Below are 15,537 nucleotides of genomic sequence, written 5' to 3' on the forward strand. Positions count from 1 at the left end.
AGAAACAGGCCGTGTACGTCAGTGTTTTCTTGCCAGTATTATCATCATAAGAGGAACAGGCCGTGTACATCAGTGTTTTCTTACCAGTATGATCATCGTAAGAGGAACAGGCCGTGTACATCAGTGTTTTCTTGCCAGTATGATCATCGTAAGAGGACCAGGAAGTGTACGTCAGTGTTTTCTTGCCAGTATGATTATCGTAAGAGGAACAGGCCGTGTACATCAGTGTTTTCTTGCCAGTATTATCATCATAAGAGTACCAGGCCGTGTACATCAGTGTTTTCTTGCCAGTATTATCATCATAAGAGTACCAGGCCGTGTACATCAGTGTTTTCTTGCAAGTATGATCATCATAAGAGGACCAGGCCGTGTACGTCAGTGTTTTCTTGCCAGTATGATCATCATAAGAGGCATATGCCGTGTACGTCAGTGTTTTCTTGCCAGAATTATCATCATAAGAGGACCAGGCCGTGTACATCAGTGTTTTCTTGCCAGTATGATCATCGTAAGAGGAACAGGCCGTGTACGTCAGTGTTTTCTTGCCAGTATGATCATCATAAGAGGACCAGGCCGTGCACATCAGTGTTTTCTTGCCAGTATGATCATCATAAGAGGAACAGGTCGTGTACGTCAGTGTTTTCTTGCCAGTATGATCATCATAAGAGGAACAGGTCGTGTACGTCAGTGTTTTCTTGCCAGTATGATCATCGTAAGAGGACCAGGCCGTGTACATCAATGTTTTCTTGCCAGTATGATCATCGTAAGAGGAACAGGCCGTGTACGTCAGTGTTTTCTTGCCAGTATGATCATCATAAGAGGAACAGGCCGTGTACATCAGTGTTTTCTTGCCAGTATGATCATCGTAAGAGGAACAGGCCGTGTACGTCAGTGTTTTCTTGCCAGTATGATCATCGTAAGAGGACCAGGCCGTGTACATCAGTGTTTTCTTGCCAGTATGATCATCGTAAGAGGAACAGGCCGTGTACGTCAGTGTATTCTTGCCAGTATTATCATCATAAGAGGACCAGGCCGTGCACATCAGTGTTTTCTTGCCAGTATGATCATCGTAAGAGGAACAGGCCGTGTACATCAGTGTTTTCTTGCCAGTATTATCATCATAAGAGGACCAGGCCGTGCACATCAGTGTTTTCTTGCCAGTATGATCATCGTAAGAGGAACGGGCCGTGTACGTCAGTGTTTTCTTGCCAGTATTATCATCATAAGAGGAACAGGCCGTGTACGTCAGTGTTTTCTTGCCAGTATGATCATCGTAAGAGGACCAGGCCGTGTACATCAGTGTTTTCTTGCCAGTATGATCATCGTAAGAGGAACAGGCCGTGTACGTCAGTGTATTCTTGCCAGTATTATCATCATAAGAGGACCAGGCCGTGCACATCAGTGTTTTCTTGCCAGTATGATCATCGTAAGAGGAACAGGCCGTGTACATCAGTGTTTTCTTGCCAGTATTATCATCATAAGAGGACCAGGCCGTGCACATCAGTGTTTTCTTGCCAGTATGATCATCGTAAGAGGAACGGGCCGTGTACGTCAGTGTTTTCTTGCCAGTATGATCATCATAAGAGGAACAGGTCGTGTACGTCAGTGTTTTCTTGCCAGTATGATCATCATAAGAGGACCAGGCCGTGTACATCAATGTTTTCTTGCCAGTATGATCATCGTAAGAGGAACAGGCCGTGTACGTCAGTGTTTTCTTGCCAGTATGATCATCATAAGAGGAACAGGCCGTGTACATCAGTGTTTTCTTGCCAGTATGATCATCGTAAGAGGAACAGGCCGTGTACATCAGTGTTTTCTTGCCAGTATGATCATCATAAGAGGAACAGGCCGTGTACATCAGTGTTTTCTTGCCAGCATGATCATCGTAAGAGGAACAGGCCGTGTACGTCAGTGTTTTCTTGCCAGTATGATCATCATAAGAGGAACAGGCCGTGTACGTCAGTGTTTTCTTGCCAGTATGATCATCGTAAGAGGAACAGGCCGTGTACATCAGTGTTTTCTTGCCAGTATGATCATCGTAAGAGGAACAGGCCGTGTACATCAGTGTTTTCTTGCCAGTATGATCATCATAAGAGGAACAGGCCGTGTACGTCAGTGTTTTCTTGCCAATATGATCATCATAAGAGGCATACGCCGTGTACGTCAGTGTTTTCTTTGATTACCAGCAACAGCTGAGGTGTCGTATGAGAGGCATACAGAAAAAGAACTTCTGTGTACATTCTACTCTAGACGAATCTAGATAGTAATGAACAAAATACAAATAATCAACTCATGAAAGTACAACACTAAATAATAATAACGTCACTGAAGCATGAGAAGTAGTTCACAATACCTATATACAGTAATGTTTTAGTATTTAACAAGATGCCTGTACTCGCCAAGTTTCATAACTTTTTATGTGATGGTATACGCAAAGCATGCCAAATACTCGTTTTGCAGCGATTTCATTGGATAATGGATGATACAGGACATGATGAGCTTCTTTTGTTGTAAGGGTGTGGTACTAGCAAAGATGCATATCATTAACAACTTTGACATTCTAGCATCAAAGGTGCCCGAGACGTGATGTTTAGACACAAAATTTAATTTAAATAAGTAATGCGTAAACTATGGACCATAAGAACCCACTTACCAAGCTTCATCATTATATATAGGATATTACCGTAAGCATCGAGCTACTCACAAGTTTCATGACGCAAGATATAACAATATGGATACAGAGTGCAAGTAATACGAGTTACACGGAAAAGCGTAACCAAGAATGCAAGCATAATGTACACACATATAGAAAGTGAACCCGTTTAGCCCTCTCCCCAACATGTAGCTGCTTTGAAACCCATTACAACCTGTTGTATATCATCTGCAAAGAAAAAGCGTTGAGATATGTTGCGGAACACACATATATATTCATAGCCGTGAAAGCAAACGCTGACCCCGACTCTGAAGCTAATACAATAGAAGTCTCTTTTTCTGGAATTCAGTGTAAACCACTGTGGCCTAACGAATCAGTTTGATGCAAGTTCATTATAGATAGATATGAATTGTTAAAGCTTGTCTTATTCATATTAGTTTTCTTTCCGTTATACAAACGTGACAAATGCATTAAGATCTGGAACAATATTTTATGCTTATAAATAATGGACCGCTTTCTAGAAAATTGGTGGCAATCATCCTAGAAAATAGATTCTTATAAACATTTTCTGAGAGATTCAAAGTTTTAATCAAGACAAAGGTATTTCCAAATAGTAAGATGATAATTATTTGAAAGGTTGAACTGATATTCCAGTTCTGGATGTGGTCAAAAAGTTATTTTTGGATTAATTTAAGAAAAGACTATTCAAAGATGCAAAGTTTTAAATCTCGTAAACATTTCTGAAAGGAGCATTTATAATATAATAAATTCAAAACTGTTTATAGCTTATTAATTCTTTTATAATTCAATATTTAATAACATATTTCCAAATATTTCCGGTGATTGCAGAATTTTAAAAAAATATCTTTACATTTCTACATAACGATTTAAAGTCAGGGAACGAATTGTAGCTTGAAACAAAAAGTTTTGAATGACATGGATATTTTTTAAATTAAGATAATATTATTTGTACAGGTAAAAAATACATGAAAGTCAAAAATGTTGATGGACTGATTTTAATTGCATCTGATTCATGTAAGGACCATCATTTCTGAAAGACGACAATTTTTGTTTCTATCATGACCTATGCGTCGTTTACATTTTTGAACATAAGACGATAAATAAAACATAGGCTACAGGCTAAAGTGTTCACTTTAAGTTTGACACAACATGTTGCTGAAAGTACTAACGATTTGAACTGTTTCAAATGTTTACAGTTAAAGACCAGCCAGGGACTGATGACAAATCCAAAGATGAACTCTCCCAAGCACACAGGTGGTTGGAAACGCTACACCAGCGGCTACAGATTGAAATGGGCCATGATAGACATGGAGACTCTTGTATGGATTGTAGTCCGATTTCCCGTGATACAATTGACACTGACGTATCTAATTTACTGAAGAGAAAACAAAAGTTGGAAGAAAAGATTCAGCAATATGAGCAACTGAAGCTAGTTGAGGTGACACAATCTGGTACGAAATTAAGATGCATAGGTAATAAAGAAAAATGTAAATTAGAGACGAGATGATCTATATTAAGTAACCACATAAACATGTAAAATTTCCCTTTCCACATAGACGTATATTCCCTATTTTAGCTGTTCCAAAAAGGGAAACACCCCAAAGAACAAGGGGCTAAATTTAGAATAACTGTAAACCCTAGAGCTAAAACACCAGCGCCAAGAGTAAAATATAAGATCCCCAAAAGACTTCCCCTCAAAAGGTGAGATTTTTGTAGGGCTTTATTAGGTACATTATTCCCTAAGCTGTAGCCGTAGCCAAGAATCATTCGTCTTTTAGAAAGCTTTAATTATGTATCTATTATCTAGAAAAATATACACAGGTGGTATAATCAAATTTTACAAGATAATTGTCTTTTCTAATACGCACTGTGATAATGCCGTCTTCACAGTTTAGATAAGATGAAATCTGACACGAACTTCATAATTTAATGTGTTTATGAAAAAAAATATTTAATTTATTTTTGCAGCCATGGCATATTATCTGTCCAGTTCTTTCTTTATAAACTTTTATTTTGTATCTATATTCCTTTCATCTATGACGTAATAGCAACGATAAAACATCTATATTAAATTTATTTACTGAGATCAAAGTGAAAAGCATGGTTTCTGCATTGAGACTATTCTCTAATATGGTGTGCTCTTTCAGATTGTAACAAACAATCCTTCTTATTCGATCGATGTTTACAGAAATTGATATCGAAAACACAGTTATTGACCCTTTGGTGATAACCATTATATAACCATACATACAATTAATGGATTTGAAAAGAGGAATTCAGATATACAAAACACATAGAACTTATTCTTTGTAATATAACCTTTAGCAAATGAACATGTTACGAACTTAATGGAATGAAACAATGGTGACACTGTTTCGTTTAAAATAACGTGCTCTATTTCAAAATGCAACAATGACACAGTAATGGCAGGTAGCATTAGTTACACTTCGCATGTTTGAATTCTTAAGCAGAGTCATACTTTAACGTACCTGGAAATGCTGCATCTATCCTGTCGATAGAAAAATCGCATAGTCCATTTTGGGGGTCTTTTCTCATCTTCTTTTGTACAAATTGCTGCTTTTTTACATTTTAAATAGCTGTAGAGAATGGAATTCCACTTGACCTAGAGTTTAAGAAAAGACAAAGTCTAAATTTAAACACTCAGCGTGACACATGGCACTTTACAATGGCTTTTCCATCTGCCTGAATATCAAATGAATAATAATGTTTATGGAACAGCTCCGTGTGTGCAAACAATTTTACTGGAAGAAGGGGAACAAAGCCACGTGTGATATTTTACGAAAAAGCCGAATAAATGAAGCACGAATGTGTTTTGACGTTAGAGCAACTCAGACAATAGCGATTTTAACAGTGAACTAAATACTGAGCTAATCAAACTAAATTAGGAAATCGCAATCTCATTTGACGACCTCGAGTATAAGCTTGAACTGAAAAACAACTCGCTGGAGACGAAATAGAATGCAGCTGAATAGTTAAAATTAAAGTTGTAGAAAAACATTGAACAACGAAAAACAAATACTATAGATCCTCTAATCTGATCACTGATAGTGTTCACTTGCAGGCATAATATTGATATTGTTCACGTATAGGCATACCATTGATATTGTTCACGTGCAAGCATAATATGGATATTGTTCACGTGCAGGCATAATATGAATATTGTTCACGTGCAGGCATAATATTGATATTGTTCACGTACAGGCATACTATTGATATTGTTCACGTGCAAGCATAATATGGATATTGTTCACGTGCAGGCATAATATTGATATTGTTCACGTACAAGCATACTATTGATATTGTTCACGTTCAAGCATAATATGGATATTGTTCACGTGCAGGCATAATATTGATATTGATCTCGTGCAGGCATAATATGGATATTGTTCACGTGCAGGCATAATATTGATATTGATCTCGTGCAGGCATAATATGGATATTGTTCACGTGCATGCATAATATTGATCGCATAACGTAGATCAGAATGTAATCAATGATTATATAAATTGCATATACGAAGCTTTTCAGAAGTCTCCAGTAGCCAATCTCAACATTAATTATCATACATAAAATAAATTAATATGTAAGCAACGTTGATGAAGAAATTTCGTCCACTGGAATAGGGCATAAAAGCACAAAATAATAAAGAAAAACATAACTTTCCTTTGTATCAAAGAAGGTGTCCTACATTTTATTTCCTTTCAAAGTCATCGTTCTTAAAATATACTTCAGAAACTAATATCATTTCAAATCCATTTTTTATTAATCTTTGTGTGAGAAACACTATGTTGTGTGACAACCACTCTGTTCACTTTTATAGGCATAGTTTATGCATCAATAATTACATTGATTGATAACTGCAGATTAAACCTCACTTACGTAATTACATGGATTATCAACTGCAGATTAAGCCTCACCAGTAATTATATTGATTATCAACTACAGATTAAGCCTCACATGAAATGGATGCAAGCTAATCATTTATTCTATATACTCAATCACATTACTACTACACCATTCTGCTGCGATAGCACAACTACTTTTCTAACCATCAAGCAAAACAAATTGATTCGATTCTCAGCTGTAAGGATAATAACTTCCTTGCTTTCGAAGCCAACATGCTACATCGTGAGTTTGACCGACCGTGTTACCGGAGTATGGTAAGTACAACCACGATATGAAACGACTAAACATGGACTCATAAGTTTTTTTTATCTAAACAACGCATTACTCCTAAAAAAAGTGTTTAATTTGCATATTTGGAGCGGTCACTGCTGTAACGTTCCAGTGACTGCTTTAGGCAGGGTGTAACCATTGTTTGGTTAGGAAACACATCAGTGCTATTTATAAAGTGTGTGAACTTGAGTGGCCGTTGTGAAGATTGGGCCGCTGTACACAGGTGAGCCTTTGGACAGATTTGACGGTATGGCCATTATATAAATATATAAGCTCAACAGATACTGATACTGATTCGAAAGACACCCCCCCCCCCATAAAGTGTTGGTCCCTCCCCTGTGGACGATATCCCATCATAATATATTATAAACAATTAGTAATATGGAACATTTATTAACCTCACTTGACAAGAAAGGCTAAGCTTGTAATATGTATATGTACTGAAGTAGAGAATATTTTCTGTGAAAATGAACCAAATGCAAATAATTATTTTATGTGAGTACAAATTAAACGTTAATACTGTATGAATATTGGTTCGCAAATAAGTCATTTCACAATAATGCTGTACTATTTATCAAATGCATACACTTACCAAATTTAATGGTTTTGAGTACGACACCATGCACGAAACTTTCCCAAAACACATTTTGTAATAAGCTGAAAATGGAAACTTAAAAAATGCTAATAAATATGAAATTTAGATCACAAGAAGTCACCTTTGTGTTAAGGGTTTAGTACTAGCGATGATGCGTGTCATCAACAGTTCCTGAGAAAAGATCAAAAACAAAGCGTAAAGTATGGAACGTGGGCATTTCCCATTGCTCTTTATGATAACCTTTTTACCAAGTTTCCTTATATTAGATCGCATAGTACCTACAAAACATTTCGAAAATGTATATGGGCATAAGCTAAACGGAGAACAATTAACCTAAGTCAGTACAATATGAAATATAGGTTATACTGACCCTTTTGTTGCAAGAAAGTGACAATAATAGAAACACAACCATCTAGTTATATAACCTAAGGAGTGCTAGAGAAACAAACATATAGCAAACTTAAAACCAAGTCAGTGAAGCGTAGATATAACCCACATTCACGTACTTTTGACTTGAGTGTGTAGTACCAAACAAGGTGCATCTTCTCCCAAAGATTCAATGAATCCCGGTATCTATAGACAACGCAAACAAGTCGATATTATTATGAGACCAAATACTTAACCTACGGCAATTAAATTTCAAATGTACAATTATACTGACCTTTTATGTAGGAGTTTGATAATTATAGACCTGCATATAGTCGTCTAGTTTGATGACTCTATATCTAGAAAATTTACATCGCACAACTTAAACAAAGGCGTTGAATTGTAATCTTGAGCCACATGATGAAGTATTAGTACTCATCAACATGGTCAACATGGGCGCCCACACAAGTTACACGATTCTATGCAAAATAATACTATTACAGAGTGACAAACGCCGATGTCCTATATGTTTTCCTTCTTCGTAACATTCAGCGTTCTTTAAATCTTCTTCAGATGCATTTTGTACATCCCTAAAAACCATATTTCATTAGTCTTGGAGTGCTAACGATTCTTATCACTATCTGGAGTTGAAATGATTACCAAACTGTGACAAAGGTCACTTCTATTTTGGCCATGACTTGATTAAACAATGCATCTTAATTTAAGAGAAAGCTTTTGCATCTATTTGATAGTTGAGAAATATAATATCTGAAACTTTATAAATATGTATAATATCGGCGGAAATTTTAATGATAAAATATCACGCATGTTCGATGCTTCGATGTCCATCATGGTTACTGCTGTACATAGTTTAGATTCTGCACAATAAAGAACAATGAAACATGGATCGCAAGCAAAACTTTGCACAGTACATCTGACACATCATATTACTGAAAGGAATTCAACCATTTGAGATTTGCCTAATAATTGCAGGTAAATCCCAGTATGTGTGTCATGACTCATACCAAGAAGAACTCGCCCAAACACACAGGTGGCTGCAAAATCTACACCAACGGCTAAAGTTTGAAATGGTACTGGAGGAGCAGGAAGAATCCGTCACGGAATGCGGTCAGGTTTCCCGTGATACAATTGACATTGACATATCGAATTTAGTGGAAATAAAACACCAGTTGGAAGAAAAGATTCAGCAATTTAATCAACTGATGGAACCTGAGGTGACACCATCTGGTAAGAAAGTGATATGTGGGTTATTATAACTGTTAATTGGAGTTCAAAGTATTTCAATTAAATACGGAGACAAAACACAGATGTCTGTTACCGAACCGTTCACAACATAGGTGTCAAAAGGAAAGGTCCAATCGACTGATTTGGAAGAACAAGAGGAACCCAAAACCAAAACACCAGCCCCAAGAGTTGACAAAGACCTTTTAACATAAACTATTCTCTTTTTGGTGGTTTATTAGGCATAAGTATGCCCTATGCACGTAACTGGCAGTTTATTTTTGTTTTAAAAAAAGTTAAGTTATGTCTCTATTATATGTTTTGCTTACTTTGAAACATGTTGATAATGATGCAGTCCTTATAGTTACAGCAAACCTGAAAAGAATGCTGATGGAGGGGGATGATTCTCCGTGCATTCTTCATAGGCTTTGTCCTTGCTTTCTAGCGTGTGCTGTAAACTTAATTTAAAGCCTTGTAGCCAATATTTTGAGCCATTCGTATATTTTTGTGCTAAAATATCAGAGGTATTTCTATGTTCAGATTTACATTATATGTTTTGGTTTCTCGATATTCCCTAAATAGTTCCATGTGTTGGGATCAGTCTTCAGCTTAAGAGAAAAACAACAATCTTTTTCTATCAAAGTCATTCCCAACTCATCATGAACCTAATGGGCACAAGAAATTATTATCTTATGATCATTTCCTTACGTTTGATAACTTGTACAAATAAGTTTTTTATCACATTGTAGAGAATGTGCACAAATACTACATTGCTCACATTTGATATCCCTACGCTTACTTGGCTAGCATAATAGAAAATATCCACTATTGATGAGTAATGTCAATATAATCCATTTTATCAGCGAAAATAACAATGGTTGTGTTTGGATGCACTATGTATTCCTCTAGAACTATTTTTATCATAAAGTCATGTAATCTGATTGCAATTACTACTTTCTTTAAGAAACGTTACAAACTCATATTAACATGAACAAACTGCGTTTCTATGACGTTCTTTAAGGATGTGTAAGATAGGATGAAACATCAATGTGGTATTATGCGGAATACAAATATTTAGCCAATGTCAGTAAAGCATAAAATATAGGTCCCCTTGACTTGCTGTGGTTTAAATGTTTGCAGCGCTAACAGAAATGCATCCAGGTAAGAAGTTTAATACATCGAGTATAACTTCATCTATTAAATGAACTTTAAACAGAAACTTTCAAAATAATTCATTGTAAGATGAATACGTGTGACTTAATCCTTTTTTAAAAATATGTGTAGATCTTATCACGATGCATTCTGTTAGCTAGAATAATATGTATATGGCATTCTACAAACTTATGGAGCCAAGAGGAAAACACAGAAACCTAACTAAAACTAGTACAAGATGGAATATAGGTTATGATGAGGTTCATTCTTGGAAGGGTGAAGTAACTAAGACCAGTACAAGATGGAATATAGGTTACGATGAGGTTCATTCTTGGAAGGGTGAGGTAACTAAAAACAGCACAAGATGGAATATAGGTTACGATGAGGTTCATTCTTGGAAGGGTGAGGTAACTAAAACCAGTACAAGATGGAATATAGGTTATGATGAGGTTCATTCTTAGAAGGGTGAGGTAACTAAAACCAGTACAAGATGGAATATAGGTTACAATGAGGTTCATTCTTGGAAGGGTGAGGTAACTAAAACCAATACAAGATGGAATATAGGTCATGATGAATTTCATTCTTGGAAGGGTGAGGTAACTAAAACCAGTACAAGATGGAATATAGGTTACAATGAGGTTCATTCTTGGAAGGGTGAGGTAACTAAAACCAGTACAAGATGGAATATAGGTTATGATGAATTTCATTCTTGGAAGGGTGAGGTAACTAAAACCAGTACAAGATGGAATATAGGTTACAATGAGGTTCATTCTCGGAAGGGTGAGGTAACTAAAAACAGTACAAGATGTAATATAGGTTATGATGAATTTCATTCTTAGAAGGGTGAGGTAGGTAATATAGATTACAATGAGGTTCATTCTTGGAAGGGTGAGGTAACTAAAACCAGTACAAGATGGAATATAGGTTATGATTAATTTCATTCTTGGAAGGGTGAGGTAACTAAAACCAGTACAAGATGGGATATAGGTTATGATGAGGTTCATTCTTGGAAGGGTGAGGTAATACCATAGATGCATATCATCAAGATTTGACAATTCTAGTATAACACGTACCTAAAAAATGAATATCAAACACAAAGGTCATTGAAGAATACAGTATGGGACATCATGATCTATTTCTGCTAAAGGAGGTAATACTTATAGAGATCCACAGACTCTATAAAACTAATGATTACAGATAGAATAATACCAACAAGTTGGATGCCCACGTGGTCACAAGCTAAGAGGTAAAACATAACCCGAGGATGTAAAATGTCAGACGTAGTTCATATTGTGTCTTCTGTTATTGTGCGAGTTTGATGTTAATGCATATTTTAACAATAATTTAGTTTAATTATTTAAAGATTAACTTTAATTGAGAAATGAACATGAAACAAAGTTAAACCAAAGTCAATGCAGAGTGAAATTTAAACCAGAATGATTTACGTTTGTAATGAATGTGTACCACTGATACTACTGATAAAGTTGCATCATTTCACCACTTTACATAATTCTATTTATAACTCTAGATATTCGCGATGAATGAAACCTATGGGGTCTTTAGTTTATCTCAAACTTAAGCCAAGAAAATATGTTAGGTAGCAGTGACATTGTTTGTTGCGAGGGTATGGTACTGAAAGAGTTGCATGCAATCGTTGTGTTTGACGTTTCTGGCATAAAAAGGGCTTAACAACAACTGAAATTAAAACATTGAACCAAAATCAGTACAATTTTAACTATGTGTCACATCGAGAAAGGTTTGTGATGACGATGTACTATAAACAGCATTGTATAGGTTGCAAATGAACCGAGCTAAACAAAAGGTCTTATCCAAAATGTTTCCTATAATCAAGGAAGAAAATTGGGATGAAATAAAATGAGATTTTGCATATGTATATGAATTTATATGTTTGGACACAGTATCCATTGTCAAAGGTAATACGATATATATCTCTTGTATTTGTCAATCACAGTAAATTTAGGGCTTAAGACAAAGGCCGTTCTCGTAAGATCTTAATTGTGGCATATATGCTTATATACATTATTTTTTTTAACTGCAGAATGGTGAATAATTTGAATATACTATATAAACAGTATTTTAGGTTAATAATGACAATGCCTTTCTAAAACGTTAATAAACATTATAAAACAAGAAATTGTAATATACATTTTCTACGGATTCAAAGTTGAAAACAAGGAAACGTTTTGTTCATTGAAAAGCAAGGTACAGAGGTATCGTGGAGGAATTTCATTGATAATCTAACTATGGCAGAGGTCACGTCTATTTTGGTTATGGCTTGAATAAACATTACTAAAATTTGACAAAGTTTGTTCCAATTACTTGATAGCTCAAAACATGTGTATTTTTGGAACTTTTTTTATAACTATGAAAATGTTTATAAGAGAGAACTTTACAACTGTCTGTTAATGACAATATCTTATTTATATTTCATGCTTAGATGTATTTCATAGCTACTGCTATTTGTTTTAGCATGATATTTCATCAAAATAAAAAAAAAAACACTTTAAATTACTTTTTCCCATTAAACTCACTGCATAACTAACATAATCAATATCTGATCTTCGTAAAAGCATTTTCATTTAAAAAATGATGACATTAACCGGTATAACAAGTATCTAGAATAATGGCTTTGTCATCCAATTGATTTGAATAAAGGAAGATTTTGACGCAGAATTTGACCATAAACTGCTTTATGCATAACGTTTCTATATTTTATAGACTAAATTAAATTAAGAACCTCTAATTAACAGTGTTTTAATTCTATATGTAATGTTTGAATAATGATCTTATTTTAATTTAAATGGTAAATCTTTAAGGATGTACATAAAAGATTTAAACAACTGTGAAATAATTGTAGCTTTAAATAACACCATTTAATTCCAATGATATTATTAAGGTACTGTTTGAATACTTAATATTTTGAACATTACTTCAAAATTATTTAAACAGTATATAAAAGTTACAGTGCTGGTGGTCTGGTTGAAACTGCATCTAGTTCATGCAAAGAGATGAATTTCTGACCGAAGAGTTTATGGTTTGATAACACAAGGTAATTTCAGGTTTTTCACAATGGAAAATAGAAATAATAAAAGGAGTACTCTCCTGTCGCTGCCAAGAGTATGAACATAGTAGGTGACATAGCATGTTGATAGTATTAAAATGATCCAGATTTTTATAATCTTTTCAAATCATTGAAGGATCCAGCATTTTATCAATTTCCAGGTAAATCACAGGCAGCAGCTGCTGACAGAGATCAAGATGAACTCTACCCAAATAACAGCTTTGAAAATATAATTCCAGTGACATGTTATAAGATGAAGCATAAGTGTGAAGGAGACTATAATATGGATGGCAGCAACGCTTTCCCTCATGGCAATGATATATATGTTGTGCTGCCTGGACAGCAACCGATGGAAGGAAAGATCGAGCAACTTGGACAACTGAAGCAGGTTGAAGAGACCCCAGCTAATAATACATTATTATGCACGACGGTGGAAAAGAAGAGTAAACAGGATTCTGGATTGGCTCCACTAGAAATGCAGGTAACAGCGACCAAAGTTGAACCCACAAAGAAAACTCCATTGGAACACAAGAAAATGAGACATTTAAAGTCACACGGGCCTGTTTTCTTTATGGACAAACGACAACAAGTGCCAAAATTAGAGACTCCAAAAGAGAAACAGACCAGACCACACCAACCTCCTTCGAAGGGAAGGACAACAAAACCTAAACCTAAAACCCAGAGCTAATTGTTGGTCAAGACACTACACAATAAACTGATCCTTTTGCAGTGCGCTATGAGGTCATTCATATCTTATATTCTCTTTACAGTTACTGCGCGATAAAATTCACGAAAACGTCATCCTTCGATTTATTCATCAATCCTACATTGAATGCATACCATCCGTGACATATTGTATATTTCCTTCTTACATTACAAACAGCTATTTTAGAATTATAGTTTTATTTATCTTTTCATTTTTCGCTGTTGTATATCAAACAAATTTGTGGTTTTGAAAATAATAGTTTTTATTTTTCTCTTTTCATTTTTTGCTGTTTTATATCAACAAATTTGTAATTTTGAAAACCTTTTTTTAATTTCCCTCATTATGTTCATCTGCATGTTCGTCAGTCAAACCAAGTTGTTGTCTTAGGATAGCACCAGTGTCCACTCTAGCTTAAACACAATGCTGCTTGGTAATATTCAGTGATGAAAATTACTCTGCAACTAGTAATTTCTATCAATAAATTATTTTACACTGAGCAAAAGAAGAGAGATGAGCTGAATATTTATACATTTTCTTCTCATTAGACAAAGACATTTTACCTGACCATCAAAACTGCACTTGCGAATGTCGATAATGTTACATATTGTATATTCTTTTCATTAACAAAACGAAACATTAAATATGGTATGTGACTTAGTTATGAAAATGTTTGATCGAACAGTGCCTCCTCTAGGCAATTCATGCAAATAGTTCTTATAGATTGTTTTTATTCCTGTAGTTAAGGTACTAAGATTTCTCTGTATAATGATGAACTGATACAGGAGGATGAGGGATGAGTAATTTTCAGTATACTCCTATTTATTTCAGTTACAACTGTGTTACAGAGCTGTTGCTGTAACAAAATGGTTCCACTTTAATGAGTACATCGGTTATAAGTATACTTTATTAATTTCTGCATAGCTACCAGTGTGTTTACTTAAAACAATTAATATTTATTCAATTGAGTTCTTCGTGGTTATTTTTTATTCCTGTAGGTGGGTCAGAGACTATTGAATTCTCATTTGGTTTAGTAACAAAGTGTTTCTAACTCGTTAATTACCAAAGATACAAATTTACTGTGTTGACAGTCGCAAAGCTACCAACATTAATGTATTTGTTCAGTCCATATAACTTGAAAATCTACATGTCCAGTGTTATCAAATAATTCGATATTTATTAAGCATTCGATATGAATTTAAATACCTCCGGTATACATGCTACTTTCATTACTGGTCAGTACCAATAATAAAAGTAACTTCCATATTGCACAATTATAGCAAATAACATTCGGCTGAAAATTGCCAAGATGACTTTGAAATCTGAATTTAAACCTTACAGTTTCAGAACCACTACAATATAAAACAGTAAAGAAAATTGGATGCAAATTGCAATATTATTAATTATTTTTCTACATATACATAAATACTGACAACAATATGTATTTAATATATAATCTCATTTCAGCGAGGAACATTATCTTAGTCTCATCAAACTTTTATTTCAATATTTACGGCATTACTATTCAA

The 15,537-nt window shown here is 34.9% G+C and overlaps 1 protein-coding gene across 2 annotated transcripts in view; it reads right to left on the reverse strand.

The window, feature by feature from the left end:
• Nucleotides 1-3,631: 3,631 nt before the first annotated feature.
• The window catches only part of LOC149797184 (uncharacterized), a 57,343-nt gene continuing 45,437 nt past the window's right edge, over nt 3,632-15,537 (reverse strand). The window contains exons 2-4 of one of the 2 annotated variants that reach the window (XM_089960362.1): nt 7,970-8,036; nt 5,161-5,294; nt 3,632-4,046 (exon numbers count right to left, since the gene is read on the reverse strand). In XM_089960362.1, coding sequence (XP_089816488.1) covers nt 3,854-4,046; nt 5,161-5,294; nt 7,970-8,005 — 363 coding nt within the window. In that variant the 5' untranslated portion in view covers nt 8,006-8,036 and the 3' untranslated portion in view covers nt 3,632-3,853. The remainder of the gene's footprint in view (nt 4,047-5,160; nt 5,295-7,969; nt 8,037-15,537) is intronic. The other variant, XR_016421500.1, reaches the window with a different exon arrangement.

This window comes from Sinohyriopsis cumingii, chromosome 6 (genome assembly GCF_028554795.1).
Source record: "Sinohyriopsis cumingii isolate HCF-2022 chromosome 6, ASM2855479v2, whole genome shotgun sequence".
Classification (NCBI taxonomy): domain Eukaryota; kingdom Metazoa; phylum Mollusca; class Bivalvia; order Unionida; family Unionidae; genus Sinohyriopsis; species Sinohyriopsis cumingii.